At 44.7% G+C, this 25,118-nt stretch overlaps 1 protein-coding gene across 2 annotated transcripts in view; it reads right to left on the minus strand.

Moving 5' to 3' along the window:
- LOC149361871 (aminopeptidase NAALADL1-like) overlaps positions 1-25,118 on the minus strand; it is a 49,416-nt gene that overhangs the window by 16,395 nt on the left and 7,903 nt on the right. Inside the window, exons 3-15 of one of the 2 annotated variants that reach the window (XM_089569608.1) lie at positions 21,250-21,591; positions 16,934-17,093; positions 16,205-16,333; positions 15,273-15,367; positions 14,671-14,882; positions 11,582-11,672; positions 8,470-8,553; positions 8,322-8,407; positions 7,915-8,117; positions 6,785-6,848; positions 4,326-4,390; positions 4,141-4,232; positions 9-99 (exon numbers count right to left, since the gene is read on the minus strand). In XM_089569608.1, the coding sequence (XP_089425734.1) occupies positions 9-99; positions 4,141-4,232; positions 4,326-4,390; positions 6,785-6,848; positions 7,915-8,117; positions 8,322-8,407; positions 8,470-8,553; positions 11,582-11,672; positions 14,671-14,882; positions 15,273-15,367; positions 16,205-16,333; positions 16,934-17,093; positions 21,250-21,591 (1,714 nt within the window). The remainder of the gene's footprint in view (positions 1-8; positions 100-4,140; positions 4,233-4,325; positions 4,391-6,784; positions 6,849-7,914; positions 8,118-8,321; positions 8,408-8,469; positions 8,554-11,581; positions 11,673-14,670; positions 14,883-15,272; positions 15,368-16,204; positions 16,334-16,933; positions 17,094-21,249; positions 21,592-25,118) is intronic. The other variant, XM_089569609.1, reaches the window with a different exon arrangement.

Consider the following 25,118-nt stretch of genomic DNA (forward strand, 5'->3'; position numbering starts at 1 on the left):
TAATTTACCTTGTCTGGCTTGAACAGAAAACTTAGGGAAGGCACGCCAGCGTACAGGCTGAAGGGCGCGGTGTCTGATGCGGCATCCATTTGTTCAGGCCTGCGCAGAAGAGAAAGACCGCTGTGTTACAGCACCGAGATAATAGTGCTTCAGAGTCTGGCCAGTGTTGCAAATTTATTTGCAATGTTCAAAACCCCAAATCAGAGTAAACGATGGCACAAAACTCTAGTGAAAGGAGTAAAGGCCGATGCTTACCTAAATTTAAGAAAAACGAAATCAAGACATTTTCTTTCAGCCTTCACACAGAGTATAAGCCAGGCGGCAAGGTCCGTAATTTTTTTTTACGCTTCGGGCTGTTACTATCGAAACTGCCTTTCACAGTCGGCGTATTTCATTGCCAAACCTCTTGCAGGCAGTGTAGCTAGCGATTGCCGTGCCTCAGGAGTTGTTTTCTGTGAAAATAAGTGTGATTTGTAACCACACAAAAGCTTTACGTTAATCACTGCCATTAGAGTGTGGAGACCACAACGGTTCATTTGCACGACCGCAAAGAATTTCTCTTCAGGTCAAGAGTGATCATGCGGAATAAATGCTTATTTCAATGCCATTTTGCTTTGACAGCTGTTATTGTTGCTTATCGGTACAAGGCTGTCGCATATGTACTTCACAACATCTTTTCAGCACGCTACACTGGTTAAGCGACTGCGAGGGATAAAATCACAAGACGTGTATCTGGCCGCAGAAGAATCGACGCCTCTGGAGAAAAATATCTCTGCATATGTACATACAAGTGACATTTTGCGATGACGTCACAAGGTCATGTGGCCTAGATGGCAGGTGAAAAACAATGGCTGCAAAGCGCTAGGGCACTTAGTTCGGATTTGGCCTAATTACGAAAACTGACGTCATTATGCGCGTGTGCTTTTTCTCCGAATCATAAACAGGACAACCATAATTTCTATTATGTTGATGACCTCTTCACACATGTGCATCGTAGTGCCGTCTCTGGCCTCCGCATATCTAATTGCAAAAAGTTCGTAGAGCCTTCCAGTCTGTTAACGTGCAGCTGTTTAGCATGAGCCCTATAGGGTGACATCGAGCAGGATACGTCTCGCTCATGCATGCGCTCCTCAGCAACTGCATGGGATTCAGTGAAAGCACATTGTTGGCAACAGTGTGGATATTCGGTCGCCTCGCCGGCAGATGCTAAAAATTCCATTGCGAGGACGCGATCTGAGTAGACGCACCGCCCGAGCACCGCGCGAGCAGAAAAATCATCTACAGCCTTTGACACAAATATACCGCTCAGAGTTTGCTGCTAAGCAAGCTTCTTCCATGTACTTTGGAAGTGTAGCCCTCGTATGAGCCTTAAAGGGAAGCTGAAACGGTTTTTTGAGAATTCGAGGTTATTCAAGAATTCGAATCTATCAAGCTTCTGGATAAAGCATGAAAAGTATTTTTGCACTAGCATTTAAAATGATGTCATAATCATCGATTAAAACCGCGACAATGTTTAGGCTTCTTCTCACTACGTTGGAGGAGTGCGGGGAAACTCGGCAGTGACGTCATTGTTGCCGAAATTTCAGATGTCCGCTGCTTACGCCTGCAGCTGCTGTGCGTCGTCAGATGGCGCCAAACAATGCATCGTAAGCTTCACCTTCGATGGCGTCGGTTTTCTTCCATGGAATAACCGTTTTTTCGCTGGAAACGTAGGGCCGTCATACGTGACGTCATTATCGGGGCCTCTCCTCGTCGCTGTGCACTTCAGAGAAGCCTGAATGCGACAACGACTTTATTCGGCGATTACGCCACCATTTTAAACGCTAGAGCAAAACGATTTCGCAGGCTTTACGTGCACGTTTCGCACATTCGTCAACCTTAAACTCATCGAATTCTAAAACCGCTTCAGTAGCCCTTTAAGCTCAGAGGACCAAATAAAAGAGGCCCTCACACGTTCTGGTCAATCCGAACAAGGACAATGCATAATTTACGGCACAGCTCGGTAAACAAACAAATGCAGTGGGTTGTAGGATGATGCCAGAGGGTGTACCTAATGGCTTTGTGGGTTCCCAATAATATGTGCATTCGTGTAGAGTACCGCCGGTTACAAGATAGTTCCCTATTAATATGCCATCACTGTTGTATAAAATAGGGCCCAATGTGTCCACACTGCTAGCACAGATAGAGGCTGCTTGGATCACAGCCGTCGTGATAACGGTTTTCTCAGAGGCCCTGATGCCTGTTTAAAAGTGCTAGGTCATTTTAACTCGTCGCTAAAAAAATGTGTTAGCGTCGGTGGCGCCGGCCGTATCAAGGCGGCCTTGACATCTCAAAACGCGGCCCAACAAGCCTATTCTGCTACTAATTAGGTCGTGTGTGACGGGATTCTATGCAGACGTGTCAATGCGCACAAAAAGAGAAGAAAGCACAAGTGCTGTCAAAATGAACAACGTCTAACCCCCAGCCGTCTCACAGCAACTGATTTGTTTTTGATGCTCGCGTGCTGATGCTAGAAGCCCGTGTACTATGCGATATCGGTGTCCGTTAAAGAACCCCAGGTGGGTAATATTATCCACAGCCCTCCATTACGTCGTCCCGCTTTGTGACGTTAAACCAATTTAAACCGAGGCCGATTTGTCATTAAATGAAATATCCCAACAAAATATGCTTTTTAACGCTTCTGAGCATCTGGAAATCACCCCTTGTGTGGTGGCTAGTCCACTGAAAATGGTGCGCTATATATCCCTCGTGGAGAACGGCACTATCTCGCTCAACAACTCATCAAAGAGTACAGTCCTTTTGATGACTCTTGTTGAAATATTATGGACGAAGCAAGAATTTCTGACCCAGATGAGCGATCCGCGGAGCTCCATGTCGTGAGCGGATTGATTGTAAAACATATTATTCGCCGGAAAGAGCTTGGCAAGAGGTCGCGTTAAATGGTCGAGAGTACATAGCCCTTGACGACTTTGTCAGCCCACTCCACCGCCAAAACTTGCGTTCTGGGGTCAGAGCTAGCCAGCACGGTCTACCACCGCTCGAGAGAAGGAGCTGTAACTAGATCTCCTGGAGGTGGCTCTATTTTGCAGTCCCACAGGATGTGATCGTAGGTAGCACGTTGGCCACAGTGTTTGCAGTTTGGGTTGTAAAGCGGAAACTCCTCGCCCGCTTAACCAATCCTTTCTGATGTTGATGGCGTTTTTTGGGCGCTTGCTTTACGAAGAAAAAAGAAAACACAAGAGGCGTCAATGCTTCGTATTTAAGTATCCGTTTCCTTTCCACTGAAGTAATTGTGGGTACGGCGCGTGTCCTGTGCCTTTTCACTTCGGCTTCGCAAAGTTTTTGCCCACAAAATATCACGAACAGCTGCCAACTCGCCCAGCTTTCTAGGCTATCTTGCGTGCCACGAAGAAAACTCATCGGTTTGGGTAGGAAAAGCAGAAGCAAAGCGATTTAGATGTGAAGACCCAGCAGTTGAAGCCGTGTCAGTTTAGATAAATCTTAGACACCAGGAAAATGCAGTTCGAGCCGCCGCAGCAGAAGCGATGCGATGGAATCAGCAAGAGCGAGGAGCAACGAAGTCGGGTGCAGCAGACAAATTATCCAAAAAGTTTCAACCCGTTAGGCTACAGTTGATCGGTATAGGATCGATTGAGGTTCAAAACTAACTAGACTGCCGTGGCTCTACCGCACTAGCATTATCTCAATGCTCTGGTTATGCTAATGTTAGCATAATCGCATTACAGCACCCGTAACCATCCTGCGAGCTCGTTTTGAACAGTGTAATTCCTGTGAAAAACCAGCATCTGACGGGGAGAAGCTGCTGCCTGGTAAAACAAAACGTGACCGCAGAGTGAAAATATTCACCAAAACACCATCGGCAAGGAAGGCGTGGTTGTTTGCTGTTAGTTTCATTCTTTTTTGTCCTAGTTCCCATGGAAACCGTGCACCCGCTTAAAGAAAAACAATAAATTTACACAGCGCACGAGTAGCATGCACCATAAACGCAACCTCTGCCTGCGATAGTTTTGCACAAATTGAAAGAAATCGTTCAAGGTTCTTAGCGAAATGTTTGGCAGTTTAGGGCGTTCTATTGCTCCTCAGGAAATTTATGTTGTTGAACGCAATGGCTGTACTAACCAGAGATTGGACTCGCTACTGCTGTTCATCCCTTTCTCCTGGCGCCGCCAGAGGTCGGCGACTGTCACATTTGCTTCCCTGCTGTCCCACACCTGCACCATAAAACAATGCTCTTTTTTTTTGGCTGCAAAACAACGCTTTCGAAATGCTTTGCAGGACCTGCTATATTGGTACGAGGAACTCACTCGTGAGGCTGCTTCAAAGGCAAGGTTTTCTAGCGTAGGCCAAGCCTTCGGTACCAGAAGTCCACCTGCGAGGGAAGGTTTCCGATTAAGTTTACATTCCTGTGGATATGATCAGCTATGAAAAGAGAAAATATTTTCATCAACCTATTTAGTAACCACAAAATGACAGCTGCAGGTATGTTGAGACTGAAACTGTTTATTTATTGCAGAAGCACAAGAATGCTGTTCGATTCCTGCTTAAAATTTAGCTAGAATTACAAATTTCTACTTTTTTTACAAATTAATGTATTTGTGAGGGTGCGCAGAGGTCACTGCACCGTCAGCGCGTGCAATGCACGTCTGCACTGCAAACTTGAAGCACGTCAAGTATTGTGGATTTGCTCATGCGTTGAGTAAAATACAGGTAGCGACCTGGTTGGTTGAATGCTGTACTAAAAATAAGTTATTAATGATAGCATTTGAAGTAATAAGAATACATATGTTTAAATGTCTTATGTTCTGCATTTTGGCCATTTATACGTATTACACAAGAGCCACGAAACCCTTTCCTTATTAGTGTGCGTGTGTGTGTGCATATGTGTGCGTGTGTGTGTGCGTGTGTGTGTGTGCGTGTGCGTGCGTGTGTGCGTGAGCGTGTGCGTGTGTGTGTGCGTGTGTGTGTGTGTGTGTGTGTAGCGGGCAAGGGAAGGGCAAAGGGAGGCTGCTACGACATCATGAAGACAGCCAACAGTTGCCGAAACAAAGTAGAATACGTGAATGTTTCTTTTTTTGTCATGTTCATTAATGAGAGATCAATAGTGTATTTATGGCTTAAAGAATATTGAGTAGAAATCAGAAGAAAAAACCGCCACATACCACCGTTGGGATCCTAATCCATGACCTCAGAATTTCGCGTCCGTGCTCTACCAACTGAACTGAACTACGACGACTGCTGTCCAATCTTAAGTTTTTAGGAATATTTTTCTTGCATATAACCTAACCTTAACGGCTCACCAGCACTACCCTCGTCCATGGCGGGAGACGTAGTACGTGCTGTATTGCCGTGAGCGTCCCGGGAAAGGCGATCGAACATGAGCACGGAAGCTGTGCGAGAACCCTCTTAGGCAGCCTATGGCATCAAGACTGCCACAGCCGGGATCAGGAAATCGTGGGTCGGATCCCACCGGTGGCATGTGGCTGTTTTTTGTGCTTTATAATCGATTGTCTTTAAGCGATAAAGTAATTGCGGTATTAATCTTACATTAATAAACAACAGAAACTAAAAGAAGAGAAATATTCCCCTATGCACCTTTGTTTCGTGACCCCTGGCCGCCTTCATGTATGCCATAAATAGTTCCTTTTTTCTCTTCGCTGCTGAATAGCTTAAGACCTTGTATGACCTCTCGGTTGAACGCCCTCTCCCGGAAGCAAATTACCACGTAAGTATCACCTGCGTTATTGCGCGAAAATTTTGCCGCGGTGTTATGCTCGCTTCTGAAGGCAAGGAACCTCACATACTTCGTCGCAATAACAAAGGCGCTCCTTCGAAATGTGGCCGTCTTTGAACGAGGGCCTCGGTTCTGGCAGTCTTGATGCCATAGGTAGCATCAGAGGGTACTTGCACAGCTTCCACACTCACTTCTCGGTCACGTTTCACGTGGAACTCGTGGCAATACAGGATCTACTACGTCCACCACTATGGGTGAGTGTGGAGCTGGGGAACACTGTTAGGATTATGTTACATGTACAACAATAGCTCCAAAAGCATAATATTGTACAGTCGTCGCCGTAACTCAATTGGTAGAACTGTAGACGCGAAATTTGGAGGTGGTTGGTACGGATCTCACCTGCGGCGTATGTTAGGGTCTTCTCCTTTCTAATCAATTATCTTTAGACGATAAGATAATTACAGTAATAACCTCCCATTATTCAAAATAAAAAATTCAGAAAAATTCAGAAAAACGAAACATTCCCCTATGCTACTGGGTTTGGGTGACTGTTGGCTGCCTTTATGTATGCAAGGAGTTCCACCTAGGGCTTTCTACTATTTTTAAAAATAAGTGTTTTGAGTTGGAAGATCGCTTTTTTCCTGATAGCATTATCAGCGGTGTAGTAGAGCCGAATAGTGCTTAGGCCTGCTTACTACCAGGCTTCTTAACTAATATTAAATAGGTAAGTTTCTCACTATTAATGTTGGGCGCCTTAATTGCAGAGAGGCCTGAAGCCCACCGTAAATACTATGCATAAGTTTCTATAATTTAGGAAACGCGGTTACCTTCGGCACTGTGGGCTAACAAATTTTTGCTATATCGCGCCAAAATACATGCGTTTTCAAAAAGCTTACAAGCAAAGCAACCTCTCTATTGCACGCAACTCGTCGAAATGGCCAAAATATTAACATCTCAATATCTGCATGCAGCTTTGCATGCTTCGTACGCAATGGAGACAATCATATTCATGTGTGCAAGCACATCTCTTACCACTGGCGCATTCGCTGATGTCGATATAGGCAATGGCTCTAGACTGCAGCTCGAAAAGATGTTCCTGAAAGAACGAAATGGAGGACTATTATTACTTTAAAAGAATGCAGCATGATGACTTGCATGACAATAAAAACATGATTTTTTAAGTTAAATTGTAATGAAGAGCCCTAATAGAGCTCAACGCAATCAATAACTTCATAATTCCAACATTTCACTTAATACACGCTCTGATTTGTTCTCTAGTATGCTTTTTAGGTGTTGCAAGCAATACGATGGGCGTTGCATGGCTCAGTGGTGGCATTAATCATATAAGGAAGGGAATAGTAAATGTCTGGGAATTTCATGAATTAAAAACACAGGGATAAGGTAGGAAAAGATACGGACAGTATTAATTAAAAATACCACTGTATAAACACCCATGATGGCAGCCTATCAGTAAGATGCAGGAGCAATTATCACTCAGATGCTGAATCATACGCATCACTGCCAGCAGTTCTGACTTAGTGCTCGGTTTGGAGAAGTAGCAGGGTTAGATCTGGAGAAATATGCCTGGAAACAAGATTTTACCGTAGATAGATCAAAGCAAAATTTTTTAACAATTCCTCATAGTTCAGGCCTCGCACGAGAACAGCTTTATATTAAACTGTGCAGGTGCTCAGAAGCCTCCCTAGGTTCCTCTGTAGCCCTAGAGCCGGGCTTGTGTAGATGCTCATGAGCGCACCGAACTTATCAGCGTAAGAACAGCTCTGCGGCACGGAATTAAAATGCTTGTTTACATAAAGTCACAGCTCTCGCTATGAAAAGCTTTGTTTTTGCTGTAAACGTCGGTAGTACTGACACTCTTGTTTAGGGATGTTTTAGCTTAAAGGTTCGTTAATGCGGTAACTACTAAGTTCGACCAAGAAGGCGCAGTTTTCTTAATGTAGTCAAGATATAATAGCAAGTACATACTGTTCTATATTTCTAGCGGTTTTGAAAGCCTAACACTAAGAGGAATTAGGTAAAGTAAAGCTGAAGCTCACCCTTCTGTTGCATTACACACTTTCATGTCATCGCATGAATAGCTTCACATCGCTGTCATTAATCACTTCGTTCTTTAGTACACGTGGTATGGCCGCAGAACTTGCCTCGACCCACTCGGTGGATCCCACTTGTCCGTACTCGCCCGCTGCCCAGCTGCCCAGGATTATGCTGCGCCGGGGCCTGAGGCCTCGGTTTTTTAGACTGCCCAGCGCTTGTCCCAGGGCGAGGAGAGAAGCCGTGCTGGGCGCGGGATGAAGGGCGCCGAATCCGAAAGAGTCCCGCTGAGCGCCAACCACCACGTACCGGTCTGCGCGGCAGGGCAAAAAGATGCACTATGCAGGCAGCAAAATGCACAAAGGACATTGGCTGGCAGCAGCAGGTAGTGTTGTGCACTGCCACATGAGGCCTGTTTTAAACGGACACTGAGGAGGAATTGAAGGCGAAGAAACGCGCTCTTAAGAGCTGCGCTCTAAAATGCAGTTCTACCAAGTGTTTAAATTATAGGCCTCACCTGGCTCCACAGCACCGTGCATCTTTGCGATGACATTGTTAATCAGCGCCAGAGTGAAGAGGTTGTTCACACGTAGCCGGACCAGCCTGCATGCCCCTCGGTAAGTATGCGCGCGCTGGCAGGCCACGTCTCTCAGCGCTTGTCTTACCTGTCATTTGATCCTCCTCCGAGTCTATAGGTGACGTTCTCTCTTAGCTGAAAGTGACCAGGAGCGTCGGGTCCTTCAAGCGTCCTGAAATATGCAATGCTGCAGTTCAAGCAATCCGCGCGCATCAATGGGCTGCAGTTTTCTCTTTCAGCTCAGGTTACAAATTTTCACGTGTGCGAGACCAGATGAGACGAAGCATGCTATTGGGCATTATGAGCTATTGTGCTTAGGACCGCAAATAAAACAACAGACCGCACGATGCTTAACACCGAGCACAGAGCGCACTTAAGCAAATGCAGAGCGAATATCGACAAGTGTGCCAACCTGGAACCTCACACGTGCAAGGTTGGCAGCAGAAATCGCCCTTTTTGACGGCACGAAATGGAAATTTTTGAAATCTCTTGGTGCTGTAACAAGACGTCGCCCTGCTGCAGAATTTGGAACAAATGACCAGACAACTCGAACTTCTTACGCTGAATGTTTCAGTGAAGCTCGTGCAGGTACAAAAAACGTCGGAGTTGCACTTTAAGAATTCTACGGCGCCTTCACCGCATTGCAATGAGCCACTTATATAAGATGACGATAAAAATCAAATAAAATCTGACAGAACGAACGTTCGTACTATGCCAGCGTTACTGTCCTTGCATGCACTTTCCTTCCAGTTGTCAAAAAGGCGATCGCAAACAGCAATGTTGCTCCCAGAAAACGGCGCAAAAAATCACGCCTTTGTTTGTACTTGCACCGGCTATAAAAAATATATAGCAGCATTCAACGATGCATCTTTGTAATTTTGCATGGCATGAATTTATCTCGAACAGGCATAGGTTCATAAGTTAAAACTCAAGTGACAACGACTGCAAGTTTCCTGAGCTTTTCTGCATAAACATTTTGATGGTCGCTGAGCACTGCTTACCTAAACGCACAAAATTGCCCTCCCAGTTTCACTCATGTGCTGTGCAGCAGGCTCTCTTGTGAACGGAACTGTGTCGAACTTCGCAAAGCGTCTGTTTTCCAGATTTATTTTTTCATTTTCGTTTGTTCCTTTACATCCTCGAACAACGAAACTCACAGGAATAAGCGAAGAAGCGCTGGCCAATCGTACATATTAAGAACAAGCACAATTTTACTTAAGCTGATATTGCGTAAAACGACAGCATTTACTTGATTGAGATCCCAGTCGAGTTCCTAAAAACTGCCGGTTTGTGCGTCATTAGAACATTGGCCAAGATTCGTATAAACTTGAAAATTAGCTCACGCGCTGCCCCTGAAAAAGTTTTTCAAACCAGAAGGTAGAGCTGTTACAGCTACCATTAACATCGATTCCATCACAAAGAGCTTATGGTCTTTGGGATGTAGTGTGCATCTTTTCAGCCCTGCATTTCTATCGGCCGTCTGTTGTTTGTTTAGGCGGGTTGTTAATTTTGTTACTGTTTTTGTCTTTTACTTTTTGTTGTTTTTCGGGTTCTGACTGCTTTTGCTTAATGCGTTTGACTCTGCCTTTGCTACGATTGTCATTTGCTTTTTTTGTTTTTATTTTCGGTGTTTGGTTTATGACTGCTTTTGCTTAATGCGTTTGACTCTGCCTTTGCTAAGATTGTAATTTGCTTCTTGTTTTTTTTGTTTTTATTTTCGGTGTTTGGTTTCTGACTGCTTTTGCTTCTCATGTTTGACTCTGCTTTTGCTGCGATTGTTTGACACTGTTTTTGCTACGAGATGACCTCCTATAAGTTCTGTTATCAGAACCTCTTAGTTTTTTCTGCAGTGGTTAAAGGTTTCTTGTCTGTTATCCTGATGCTGCTGCTTTCTTTCGCGTGTTGGCTTCGGAGCGATAATGCGATGAGTGACATGCTTGAGCTGTATGTTTAAATATGCCACCTTTCCATGCAATGAACTGTTGGTAGTGTGCGCATGTGGTGTCCCCTTTCTTGTTAGTGTTCATGTTGCGCCGCCGTTCATTTCATCGTTCTTTCATAAAATCGCACGCACCTTGGAATGCAGTACAGTCGCGAGCAAAAAATATTAGCACAGATCACTGGCGATTAGAATTCGTATATCTCACCACGCGGCGCTGCGGTACGCAGACCTGCCTAACGGGCCGTTTCCATGTTTGCAGCCTAGGGGGGGGACGGCAGGAAGTAAGCTTTATCAAGTGTGCACCGCCCGAACGTTGAATTGCCGACCCTACGTAACTGTGCTTGCAGCATTTATTTTGGCTTGGTTATCATGAGCAAAGATGGGTTCTTTTTATTACGTTTTTTTTTATGTCCACGATGGTTTGTCAAAAGGAACTCGCGGGAACAATAGATGATAGCGCTGCTTTTAGCCAGTAATTTTGCTGTCCGTGGCAGTCCGCTGAACCACCCTAATACTGTAGAATGGGAACGGCCCGGCACTCTCGTTATCAGCCTCTTCGCCACCCGCAGCGCCACGCGCTGTCATTCCAGCGTTCTGGTGTTTCGTCATGTGTGCTAATCTTTTTTACCCGTGACTGTACAATGCTTCTGGCAACCACTAACAATTGTGACACGATGTATGGAACAGTAATTCAATGCAGCGCAGCATCACTGCATTTAAAAATGCCTCCCACGCCCTTGAATGATTCGCTGTTAAATGTGCCTACCTTGGAAGGTGTGTTTTTGCTCCCGTGTTCCAATGCAGCCCTCGAGATTTTAAAGTATCGTGACTGACAAAATCTGAGTTTTGATGGTGCAAGCCAGACTTGGTAGAAAAACGAAAGGCTTTCTGCTTTTCTCTATTCACCATTCCTTTGATCAGGAGCCCTACCTCTCTTACAGTTGTGCCCCGCCGCGGTGGCTCAGTGGTTATGGGGCTCGGCTGCTGACCCGAAAGACGCGAGTTCGATCCCGGCCGCGGCGTCTGAATTTCGATGAAGGCGAAATTCTAGAGGGCCGTGTGTTGTGCGATGTCAGTGCACGTTAAAGAACCCCAGGTGGTAGAAATTTCCGGAGCCCTTCACTGCGGCGTCTCTCATAGCCTCAGTCGCTTCGGGACGTTAAACCCCAATAAACCAAACCAAACCAAATCTCTTACAGTTGTCTTGCGACGTGTTTTTTTTTTCATGGCATGCTAAAATTTTTTGCCCAGCGCTTACCTCAGGAGCAGTTTGGCGTCTCTGTAACTGATGGACTGGCTCGGAATCGGCGGCAGTCCGGCGAACGAAGGATCCATCCTCTCCGCAGATGCTGCATGCAAGTTCCCGTCAGCACGTAGACTAGGGCAACGAGCTAACTCTCGGCGCGAATTAAGCCACAAAACGACATGGATTTTGTGCCACTCCGTTTATTACGAAGGGGTTTTATAAACAAACGCTGAAACGCGAAGAATTGACACTTCATATCTCACAAAGAACATCCACGTTTATAATAACGTGTTGCAGAGGGAGTGCTACATTACGATTGATATGGTGGAGCGAATATCATAAAAGCCGCGTATTTTTCATGACTTCGTCAAAGGGATGGTATCAATGGGGTGACAAGATAACGTTTTCAGACATGTCATTCCGAAAAATTCTGTTCATAAGAGTTTCGTCAGTGTGTGAAGAGTACACTACGGTGATGATTTTATTCCTTGAACTCGCAAATTGAATATAGTATGAAGTTTTCACAGAGGATGAGGCCAAACTCAATAGTGTTGGAGTACAGCCGCTTCTCAGTATTCATTCTATTCAATTATGCTATTCCGATTATCCAAAACTGGCTACTCCCTTTAATTTTTTCCGGATGCTATTGAGCACTGCCCGTTCATGTTGGTGAGTCTGCAGGTGTAGCAGGATTCGTCAATGCACTTGGTGACTCTGTCTACATTCATTATTACAGCGCGAAGACGGCACAAAACAAGAAGGGGACACAACAGCGCTGACGGTCAACTAAGTTTTATTCGAGACCAGTAGGGTTTTTATACCACCTGGCGATCAGAACAGGTGGCAATGTCGCACGTGTGGCTACCACAGGCCACGTAGCCAAACATTGCAGGGACTGCAGCGCAGAAGATGACAGCGATGATAAATGTAAACCGATGTACATGCAATGCAGTGTGATAGGGAAACACCGAGACACATTAACAAGAGAAATAATAGAAGCTGCTATGATTATAATACTGCAGGACGAGTGCATAAGCGCACCATCAGTGGCATTGTCCCAGAAAGAGATGAAATATCTAGATTGTGAAATCTGACACGTGCCGGATAACCGCCGTTACTGTACCCTTGCGCGTGCCTACAGCTATTCTTGTATGTTTGTTTTCCTGTTCTGATCGCCAGGTGGTATAAAAACCCTACTGGTCTCGAATAAAACTTAGTTGACAGTCAGCGCTGTTGTGTCCCCTTCTTGTTTTGTGCCGTCTTCGTGCTGTAATAATGATTGTAGGTAACCAACTCGCCCAAAATGTTGTATTATGGACTCTGTCTAGGCTTGGGATTCCTCTGTGTGTGCGCGTTACTGACAGTCAGATGTTTTTTTTTTTTTTTTGTACAGCAGGTGGCTGTACGTTGCTGTGAACTGTGTTGCATTTTGTGGTCGCTTGTAATGTATGCTCGAAGAGGCTTGCTCACTCTTGCGTATATATGCATTTTTTTCTTCATTTTTCCTCTCTTTAATGACCTTCAAATGAAGGTTGACAGTATTCATAAATAAATGAATAAATTTTGTAAAAAAGTAGCTTACACTTACTGTTTCATTTTTTTGTCCGTTTGCCTGCATGCAAAACCAGGTTTCTGCTCTCTGTTTGCGAAATATATTGAGCGTGGCATTCTGAACTCCCTATAAGCATATATAACCTGTTTTCCAGGCTTTGGTGCTTTGCAGAAACTTCTTGGGGGATTCTTTACCCAGGACAGTTTGCCTCGGCTGGCCTTTTGAAAAGCAGTTACTTCAGTGAACTGTTGGGCAATGTGGTGAGAACATCGCAAAGAAATAAAGTACCTTGAAATCAACTGTTCAAATCTACTCGGCTGATAAGACTGGCACGCAACCTCTTAATATATAACGTCAAGTACAAAAACATCAAACCTTACTTCAATTCTTAAGAAAGGAGAAAACACCCTTGGAAAAGTGCACAATATATAAGGCGGCCTCTAACATTTATCTAATGTTGAAACAACAAAACATGACCACTTCGCATTCAAGGAAAGTCAATGCCTGTATCTTCACAGTTGAAAGCTATTAAACTGCAGACACTATTAGCCCCAAAAAGAGTATTTAGTACTAGAGAACTACGAATTCATACACAGAAAGAATGAAAAATCGAATATTCGGAAGATTTGTGACGCAGGGAACTTTCAAGAATATAATAAGGGAGTAATTACTCATTTATATGTAGTCACGTGATTGGTAATCGGTTTGCACTCAAAATTAGACGCGAACCGATCGCTAAGTGTAGTAATCAGCTATTTTCCGTTGCGCAAACTGGACTGTTCCATGTGTATTATGGCTATGGCAGGGGTGAGCATCAACGCTGTGTTTAACGTTCGGTGTATTGAGTTTAGTTGTTTATGCTTTAAGAAGTATTTTGTTTTTGTGCTTCGAAATTCACATCATTTCACACGCAAACTTTTGCTGCTTCTCGTGCTGCATCCACAGTGCTGCAAATATCCTCGAAAATAATGGACACTTTAGAGCTTTTAAGTGTCATTGCTGCCGGTACAGCTGCGCTACACCAATGAACAGCAAACACCATAGTGTGACAGTTTTTGAAGGGTGGCGCATCTATCCTCGTAATGCGTGCGCATAAACCTCATGGACATCTAGGTAATATTCGAGGCCCTAATCGAATGAATCGGTACCATGAGATGTATGTGAGAGGCCTATGTCCTGCAGTGGACGTTTTCAGGCTCATGATGATGGTGATGAAATATTTTGAAAGGTGCTACATCTATCGAGCCGCGTCGCTGAGAATAAGTTCTCTTTAAAATTGCGCACTAAAAATTCAGGCAAAACAACATCGGGGTTTTTATTTACCACAGCTTTCATAGCCATCTGCTGGTTTGATTTCCAGCAGGACAAAAACTCGTCCTGTAGCATTGCCTGTTTCCAAAGCTATGCCTTGTGCATGTCAAGGATATGCGAGTGAGAGTATACAAAAGAACAGCATACCGCACTATGTCCCTGAAAAAAGCTGAAGTTTCCTTTTCTTGTCTGAAATCAAAAGATTTCCCTACTCGTACAAGGAAAGGTATTGGCTCACGTATGGCGGGCACTCCAGGCGTGAGAGGATCTCCCCCATGCATCATCGTGTCCCTACGCAGCACACCATCCGGCATGCATGGCCCGGCAGGAAAGAGCAGAGGCGATCCGGATTTTGCCGTGCGGCCGCCTGGATCCGGAAACACAAGAAGCCCCACGGCTCCCTTCCGGGCACAGCTGTAAGCCTTGGAGGCCAGTGTGGAGCCTCCGTTACTGCGCAGCAAAAAGGAATAGAAAATTGAGTGCTTTAATCGTCCACGTAAACACCAGACTGCGGGCTCTTTTGCATTTCGCATCTATATTAAGCTCTACTACGTGGCCAGAAATTCAACACTGAGAACTAGTCTTTAAGCTGTCAATATAGGAGAAGTCTTGCTGAAGAAGCTCTACATATCTAGCGGCATCTGTCACGAGCTCTATTATATTCACTGCCAAATTATAGGTTAACATAGATAAGTCTTGTCGATAGGACTGAGCGCCAGCAATGGATATCAAGTGTTTGACATAAATTACATAAATATTAGCAAGTCGGCTTTATCATGGTGCTTTGAGAACCATCGAGCACCTTTGAATTTGGAGCATTTCTTTTCTGTATATACTTACCGTGCAATGCAGATGCATCCGGCAATACTGACGTTGAGCGCTTCAACGTCGTCTAGATCTTCGTGCGTTGCTCTGTTGACATACACAAGGCAACCCTGCAATAAGGCTCCTCATCAATTAACGAAGCTTGAAATGGGGCCTCTTCACTCAGGTCTTAAAAAAATCGCTTTCTCTAAAACTATATAAAGTGAGTGGCATATTTTGAAGAAGCTGTGAACATAGAAACTGGCATGAAATATGTGAGCTCTTGTTACGGCTGGGCTCATAGTCCTTCATTACTCGTTGCTCTTCAAAGAAATACGAGGATTCAGAAAATCCACTCGATACTAAGGCGGGAAACAGGGACTAAGTTGGAACCCCGTACATCGCAAAAAAAAACAACAAAGACGGCAAGCTCCCAGAAAATTTCTGTAAGCCCATTTATCATAAAGATTACGCGCAATTATGATTAACAGGATCACCACTTGAATCATCGTACACCTTCGCCATCTGCATCTCTACATATACTGCAGGACTCTCGTAATGCTCCTAAACTGTACCTGCATTGCGCCAGCATAGGCTACCTGTAGTAGCAAACTGCCTCTTCCCATCTCTCCCTTTGACCTTCGGTCATTAATGCAGCATTTCATGTCCTTCGAATGAAATGAAATAACCGCAGAGACAAATGACTATCTTTTCGTGTGTGCGTTAGTAAGGAGGCTCACTTCTGTTGTGTTACTCATATGATGTGTTGTTGCTTGCCTTTACAACCATCATCATCAGCCTATGTCCACCACGGAACAAATGGCTCTCCAATATCTATACATCTAACCTTGTTCCTGACCAGTTCCGGCCTATTTATCGCGCAAACCATGCTTGGGTGACCGTATATTGACATGTAGCCTTCACCATGTCTGTTGCTGCCGAAGAAAGCGCGATATTTTATTACAAACCAAAACGTCTCCCGGCGGCGAGTACGCAAGGAAAGCCGGCCCCACGTCAGTGTCCAGGCCATCAATTGGCTCTTCCTGGGAAGCTGCCTCAAGAAGAACTTCGCCTGTATTGACATTCACCAGTTGTACCTGCAGGATAAAAAAAAATAACACTTACATGCTTCGTTCAGCGTAGAATTGTAAGAAACAAACAATTAGCTTCCAGGCCTGGAAAATCCGCCTTAAAGTTCTGAAGCTGTAGTGGTTCGCTAGGCATACGACAAACTTCTGGGAAGTTGTTCCAGGTTCTGGTCTGCTTTGCCAGTTTTCCGCCCAAGGTAAGGCGAAAAACAAAAAAATTGCGATAAATTTACCCAACCGACACCCATACACGTCTAGGCGTTTGAATAACACCAAAACGAATCAAGCGTTTCCTGGCCTTTGTGCAGTACTAAATCTACCGCATTTATATCTACTGCTTTCATTTCTCGAAAGATTTTTTTCGAAACCTCGTAATTACGTTTTTGCATAAAATTCATATCGTAGCGCATATTACAGTTAAAGCGGGCTCTTCATACAACCTTTCATACCGACGTGTACATTCATCTGTCCATAGGACTTAAAAGTGTTTAATGCAACACGTCGACAAATATGATAAAACCGATAGCTGATCAAACGGCAGAAGTGTTTTGTGCACAGTTTACCAAGAACACTGCTCGAATTTTCAGCAAATTCTGGTGACGCACGTACGGTATTGGGGTCTGAGGCGTTAGGGTAGGAGAGCAGCACGTGGTAAGGTTGCAGCCGGACTTCGTCAAAACCGTACTCAGTAAGCCGGTCGGCGACGTATTGAGCCAGCACGAGTTCTTCACGCGGGCTGCCAGCAACGTGAGGCTCTTTGCTGAGAACCCTGCGTAAAAGCACAAGGAGCTTTTTTGTGGAGAAACACATTCGAATATGGTATTTTATGTATCTATAAACCGCTTTCAGTACTGCGAAGCATAAATATACCAAAAGAGCATAGTATTTAAAGGGGCTCTGAAAGGAGCTGTAATGCTTCAATAGTGTCGCGGTATGATTGAGATGTTAAAGCGCCCCCCTTCACGAATATTGCCGAGAAAGAATTTTTTTCATGCGATTTGCCGAAGCTGAGTTATCTGTAGCGAAATTTTAATTTCGCATCTTCGTGTCTTTCTCTGCTCTCGTCACTTTTTCAACGCTGGAAGGTGGGCCCTCCTCCGCCGGCTCCACATCCGGGAGCGGAGCCTTGTGATCCGCCGGAGCTACTCCGCTGATTGGCCGCGGCTATGGTGGCTGCCTAACGGCTGAAAGAATATAACCAATAGCCACCTCTGAACTTGTATACACAGGTGGGAGCGACGGAGGAGTGCGGGAACATGAAAAAGTCGCCGGGAAGGGCTCGTTAACTTTCGCGCGTGATTGTGGGTTGTCTGCTGCGCGTAGAAGTATATTATTTGGAACAGATTTTCATGAAAACACAAAACAGTTATAAAGCAACTTTATGTGCTCCCCTCGGAAGGTGTTTCAGAGCCCTTTTAGCAAAGCTTTATTTGACCTCTACAACAATAGCCACATGCGTGGTCAGCTCGCCTTTCTGGTTTTTTTCTTCCGATATTGTTACTTGAGCATATGCATAAAAACATTCATGTCAAGATTAAACTGCCATTTATAACAAGCTCCTTTCCTTCTACGCAAAAAGCTCGCATTAAGGTACTGGACAGCAAAGTGAAGCAAATTCTCAACCTCCTTCCAATCGGCACAAAAAGTGCGTTTGCTTGTACGGATTTGAATCATCGATGCCTTTATTTGGGAGGCGGCATTCGGAGGTCTCAGAATATTATGTAGCAAGTGTTAATCATCACACTAAGCTAGGATTAATCGCGGCACATAGACACGGCAAGGAAAAACACGTGAAGACGAACGGGAAAGTGTTTTCTACATGACTTGTTTCTCTGATTCTTTTTTTTAAATCAGCAAAGCAGATCGATCGCCTTGCACCTCGAGTCGTACACGAAATCAGTGACAGCCTGCGCAAAATTTCCTTATTCTACTTCTTCTTAAAATTAGCGATCTTCTGTAATTCATGAGGAGCACATTTTTTTCTTGCTTGACTTCAGCTCAAACCGAAATATTTACGGCCCAGTCGCCTTCGGAAGTTTGTGCACTTCTAGGTAGAGGCCTGTATAATTATAGGTTTAAATATAGGGTTAGGTATAGGCTATGTGTAGGTGTGGAAACTGTACAATCATGTCCTATATAGTTTGAATTATATTTTCATCGAACGTTTTTCTATTCATGATAAAGTTAGCGCCGCCCCGCCGCGGTGGCTCAGTGGTTACGGCGCTCGGCTGCTGATCCGAAACACGCGGGTTCGATCCCGGTCGCGGCGGATGAATTTCGATGAAGGCAAAATTCTAGAGGCCCGTGTGCTATGCGATATCAGTGCACGTTTAAGAACCCCAGGGGGTCAAAATTTCCGGAGCCCTTTACTACGGCGTCCCTCATAGCCTGAGTGGCTTTGGGACGTTAAACCCCAATAAACCAATAAACCAACCAATAAAGTTAGCGCCAAAAATGAGGACCAAAGTGGGAGAAAAGACACACAGGAGCGTTTTTTTGTAGCTAAAGCTTTAACAGAAGAACACGTGATATATACCAATCTAGTGAAGTAAATCACAAGAAACATACATCATAACATCAAGAAAAACCTTAGGGGGCGATACATCAGAAGAGTGCCGGGTGACATAAATGGTGCAAAAGCAGGAAACTTCACGGTCATAATCACGAAGTGCAAAAATAAAAAAAACACAAAGTAAACAAAAAAGAGGGAAGGAATGGGTAATCATTCCACGTGTGGTCTAGGTATGCTAGTTCCTTTGCTATTAAAGAAATTGATGGTGCGTTTATGCATGTATTTTCCTGTCGCTAAATGTAAAAAGCCTCAGTGATTTCGCGCTGGAGTCGTTCTTTATGAAGTGATAAAATTTCACCTTGCGCATTAAGGGGATTGCATTTTTTCTTGCATACTGGCCTACATTTCGGCACACAATCCGGCTTACATTCTTTACATCCCCGGCAATGGTCCACCAAATGCGAGGACATCGACCCAGAGAGCGATTTCTCGTGTTATTTAACCGCGCGTTTACTCAACGTCCTGTCTGACCTACGTTGGTGTTGGCACAGGAAACAGGCAGTTCATACACCACACTCGTTTTGAACGGGATGAATCCCGAAGTATTGCATGTCTTAGACCTTTTATTATATTTATTTTGTCCTCTCTGACTCTCTATTATTCTGCTTACTAGGCCGCCCACTTCCTTGAGCTTGTTTGGAGCCGAGAGGATTACCTGCACGCCACAGCGCCTGGCCACGCTGCCATGATTGTGCCAAAGTTGATGCTTGTATGGTATCACCACCTTTTTCTTCTTTATCTTCTCGTTTTTTTCCTTCTTTGGTGCAATACCTTTTACCCAGCGGATAACGTTTTCACATGCAAAACAAATTGCGCAGTCGGAGATGTCGGGGAGAACGCGCGCCAACTCATGTGTGGCGCCCGTTCTCTCTGACATCTTCCTCAGCAGCGTGGAGAGATATCTTGAAAGACGTCTAAACGGCATGTGTTCTCGCGTGTATAGGTACGTGTTTTGGTGGACGATTACCTGGTGTTTGTGGACAGTGCACGTTTCACTGACAACATTGTGAATATTTCGAAGGTATTCCGAGAATGTGGGCATGGTCTCGTTATGGGTTTCGAATTATCAGCCGAAGATAAACTACAGTTTCTTGATGTGCTGCTATCTTTTAACCAGACCACGTTTGTTGGCGTTATCATCCGCGATCATTCAAGCCCTTAATGCACAGCGCCTCAGGCCACTCGAAAGTTGTAAGAAATGGCATTGTACCTTCATGCCTGCGTTCAGTCCAGGTAAAGTCCTGCACGCACGACATGGCTAAAAGCTTTCATGAACAAGTAAATAAAATAAAGTCATCAGGCTACCCGGAGAGCGCAATAGGTTTTGCATGTGAAAAACTTATCCGCTCGGTAAAAGGTATTGCATCAAAGAAGGAAAAGGACGAGAAAATAAAGAAGAAAAAGGTGATGATACCATACAAGCATCAACTTTCGCACGATCTTAGCTGCTTGGCCAGGCGCTATGGCGTACCGGTAGTCTTCTCGGCTGCAAACAAGCTAAAGAAAGTGTGCGGCCTAGTAAGCAGAATAATAGATAGTCAGAGAGGACAAATTAAAAATAAGAAAAGGTCCAAGACATGCAATACTTCGGGATTCATCCCGTGCAAACCGAGTGTGGTGTATGAGCTGCCTGTTTCGTGTGCCAAGACCAACGTAGGTCAGACAGGACGTTGAGTAAACGTGCGGTTAAACAACACGAGAAATTGCTCTCTGGGTCGATGTCCTCGCATTTGGGGGATCATTGCCAGGGATGTAAAGAATGTAAGCCGGATTGTGTGCCGGAATGTAGGCCAGTATGAAAGAAAAAATCCAATCCCCTTTATGCGCAAGCTGAAATACTATCACTTCATAAAGAACGACTCCAGCGCGAAATCACGGAGGCTTTTTACATTTCGCGACAAGGAAATACACGGATAAGCGCACCGTCAATTTCTTTAACGGGAAAGGAACTGGCATACCTGGACCACACGTGGAATTACAATCCATTTCTTCCCTCATTTTGTTTCTTTTGTGTTTTTTGGGTTTTGCTATTCGTGATTGGGACCATGAAGTTTCCTGCTTTTGCACTATCAGTTGTATCGCCCGCTAAGGGGCGATCGCTAGCGGGCGATACAACTCTTCAGTTGTATCGCCCGCTAAGGTTTTCCGTGACGTTATCATGTATGTTTCTTTTGACCTACTTCATGGAATTGGTACATATCCCGTGTTCTTCCATTAAAGTTTTAGTTGCGAAAAAACGCTCGTGTTTTGTCTTACTTTGGTCCTCGTTTTTGGCGCTAACTTCATCATGAATAAGGATCAACTCTCCCAAGTTTCCACCTTACTACTCTATTTCGATTCCGAAATGACTTACCGAATGTGTTCCTCTAGAGTCTCATCTTGAATTGTCTTCGTAATAAGGTCGGTGTCGACATGCCCATGCACGTTCTCCCAGTGAACAACGCTATCATTGCTGCAGCTTCCACCAGCACATGCGGCGCTCTTATTTTTGGGGCGAATGGTGAGCTCCTTGCTCTCTCGGCCCGCTGTCTCGGATGGTGATGACGCGGTGAGACAGTCGCTTGTCCTTTTGCAGTCATGCTCCCAAGCTGGAGGCAGGACGTAGTGTCCCACAAGCAGGCATACAACGGCGGTCGCGAGCACAGCCACTGTTCCTGCAGCGCATGCTTTCCTGTGACCAATGCTGTTGGTGGACCTGCAATCGTTGTAGGGACGAAGCTTGCTACTCATTGCAGTAACCACGTAAAGGAGGTCAGGTCCATGCACCCAAGTGGTCCTGGCAGGCGCTGTACGCAGCTCTAATGCAGAGTATTTAAGGCCAATTCCTTCAAGTATGTATTTCCAACTAGCCCCAGTAGTAGCTCTTTTGATTTAAGGCCAATCACCTGAATTTTGTATATATGTTCTTTTGTCTAACTTTTCAACCACTACTGAGTTGGAACTTGAGAAGCATGAATAATTAAACACGGGAAGCTAAATACAGTGGTATGCTGCACTTAAGAAGACTGTGTACAGCATCTAAACGAGAACAGCCAGACCTGCCATTAAAAAAATGAAACAGAGCCGTATCACACACGCCCATATCCGACATTGGGAAGCCTAAACCGCACCCAGAAGGATTATGTGTCCTGACATGGCGCATTTTGACAGCATCCACCCTGCAGTTGAGAGAAAGGCTACATAGACAACGCTGCCTTTGACCATCGGGTTGATCGCTCAGTTTGTCTTTCCGAAAATTTGATAGTGATGCCATTTCAGACGGAGAAAGTAACGCGCAACGTCTACGCTGTAACGATTACAGTTTACGGGTCTAGATCCTGCATGTGCTCATCACTGCAATGCTGTGAAGAGGGAGCAGGAAAGGGCTGAGATTTCGAGTGCATTTCAGGACCTAGAAGCAAACACTAGAGCCCGACCGCTCTCAGAAACGACGGCAGCTCTACACGAGAGTGTGACGTTGAACGCCCTTCACAAAAATCACTATACACGACGAGCGCCACATGTGGAGGCAGTGTTTTTTGCACCTATCGGCTGGTTCTGTTGCTAGAAGACATTACGTTTCCTCTTTCTTTCGTGCTCAACGATGGCGATAGCTGTGGAAGCAGCAAAAAGGCTGGCTGTGAGAAAAACGCCGCATATACACTAGGTGGCACCCTCAGATGAGCAAAGCCCAACAACGAATTAAGCCAACGTGCGACCAGAGAATCACGACGAGCTGGAGCCAGTCTGACGTGCATACAGTTAACCTATTAGTTAAACGCTTGAAGTCTTTGTGGCGCTCTTCTTTCTTTTTAAACACTGCCGCCTTATGCCTTTGTAAAGCGCTTTAACGTTCAGATAATTCCGTAAATTAAGGAGATGCAACTTACTGCTATGCAAAAGATTATCGTGTGGGCACTTTAAAAAATATCGCTTTTACCACAGAATTGACCAGGATCTCTTCTGCATTCACGAGAAGCCTAATCAACTCAAACTGAGAATACGATATGGGGGCGCTTCATTGTTCATGACGCGGCAGAATAGAGCGAGAAATCGGTCGCATCATGCTTTGCCGTTGTACATTTTATTTAACAACCGTTTAAAAACTCAGTCATACGCCGCCTGTGAGATCCGAACCCACAACCTCCGCATGTCTTGGGCACCGGCCGTCAACGAGCTACGGCGGCGGTAGTCTACCCTACTTCCGGATGTAGACTATGCAAGTGTGATTACCACACTCATGCAAGTTCTTCTCACCGCATCTTCACACACTATCATTTGAAAAAAAATAAAGGAGGTATGGCATAACTGCATTTCACACGTACATATTTTTTTCGAGTGGCGCATCCCGCAGGGAGCTATCAACAGCACATCAACGAAACATCATCATAAAATATAGGTGCGACAGTTCTCCCAACACTTTCCGCACCGAAGCAAACCTGAGCAGCAGGGGACTCGACATCCGCTGCACAGTAACGGCCGCTGGTCTCACTCGCAAAGCGCAGTTTCCAATTGTCAACTCCGATTCGAACAAGTTAGGCACACGTCACCACTTTCGTCAAAATGCTGTGGCGTCCTGCTTCATTACGTAATGTTCTCGTAGGCTGTCGTATGTTCCAGACTTTCCTTTGTTTATCTCTATGTAGTGTGCAACTTGGCAGCGCTTAGCGTCACAAACAGGAGACGTCCTGCTAAAACATAAGCACGACGTAGAAAGCCTGAAAGCAAAAGGGCGCCTGCTGTGCGAGACCCCAATTACGATACCCATGGCACCCAGACTGCCAGAAATGCTTGCCATGGTACTGTAATGAATTCACCTGAGAGGCACTAAAGGTACTTATTTGAACCTGCGCGACGCCACATGCTGACACCATCTACCTCTCATACTAGAGCAAAGCATGCAAAGGTGAATTTTAAAGCAAATCAAAGCTGCGCATTATCGAACATGCCCATGCTATTTTCTATCGGGAAGATTATTTGACATTTATTCCCATTTCATGTGTAAGATGGGTATAATTACATATTCTTATGAACTATCATATGGTATATTTGTTTCAGGGCCACCGGTAGGTCTATGCATGGGATACGTGAAACTTCTTCTGGACGGAACGGCAGCCTGTCAGAGACTGTTTATTCGCAGAGATATAGAGAAGACTCCTTTGATACCCACCACCCTAACTACGAACGCAGAGGGTAAAAAAAGCTCCCTGCCTCCACCCCACCCATTCCTAATGGAACCTCTCCGCCACCACCTACGACGTGATTTGTTACGTTTACTTTTTCCTGGAATGCATTCCGTTAACTTACAGCACAATCGACTACCTGGGCATCCCATAGAGTGTCAATGCCAGTTGCCTCTTCTTGATTCCATCTAGAATTTTATTATCCTTTGTCACACTTTGATTTTTTTCTGTCTGTTTACTTTACCCCTATCACTGTTTTCCAGAGCTCGCCGCGATGACGATGTCTGCGAGTAAACCTATTCAACCGCTTTCACTAGGCATCCCTTCAGATACAGATTGCCACTGGATGCATGCAAAGAAACAGATTGAATGAATGAATGAATGAATGAATGAATGAATGAATGAATGAATGAATGAATGAATGAATGAATGAATGAATGAAATCTTTATTTGCCATCAAATACAGATGGGGGGATTGTAGAAAAAAAGCTCTCCTAGGACAGCTTGACGGGTCCACAATCCCTTATTTTTGCAGAATGACGGCATCACATAACTAAACGAAACATTATATTTAACAAATGTCAGGCCAGTATTAGAATATGCATGTGTAGCATGGGACCCTTTCACGGGTACACTCATTGACAAGTTAGAAAGGGTACAGAAACGCGCTGCAAGGTTTGTGACTGGAAAATTTAATTTTCATATAAAGAGCTCCGAACTTAGCGACAGTATTGGTTGGAAGACTTTAGCAACCCGAAGAAAAATCTTCAGGCTGAAGTTCTTGCACAGTATTTACAATGATTGTACCGGTATTAATAAAAACACTTACCTAAAGCAGCCAAATTAAATTTCGGAGAGACTCGATAACACGAAAAAGATTAATAGTTATCAATGCCGCATTAATGTATTTAAGTATTCGTTTTTCCCTAACACAATCCTGGGCTGGAATAAGCTTCCGAATGATGTGGTTTGTGCACCTGATTTCGAAAGTGCTGTTGAAGCGATAGTCTGATGTATTTTTTTTTCCAGGTCTCGTGTGTTTACCAGCCCTGTGCCATCA

The sequence above is a fragment of the Amblyomma mixtum genome, chromosome 2 (assembly GCF_055824585.1).
Source record: "Amblyomma mixtum isolate Tamu chromosome 2, ASM5582458v1, whole genome shotgun sequence".
Taxonomy (NCBI): domain Eukaryota; kingdom Metazoa; phylum Arthropoda; class Arachnida; order Ixodida; family Ixodidae; genus Amblyomma; species Amblyomma mixtum.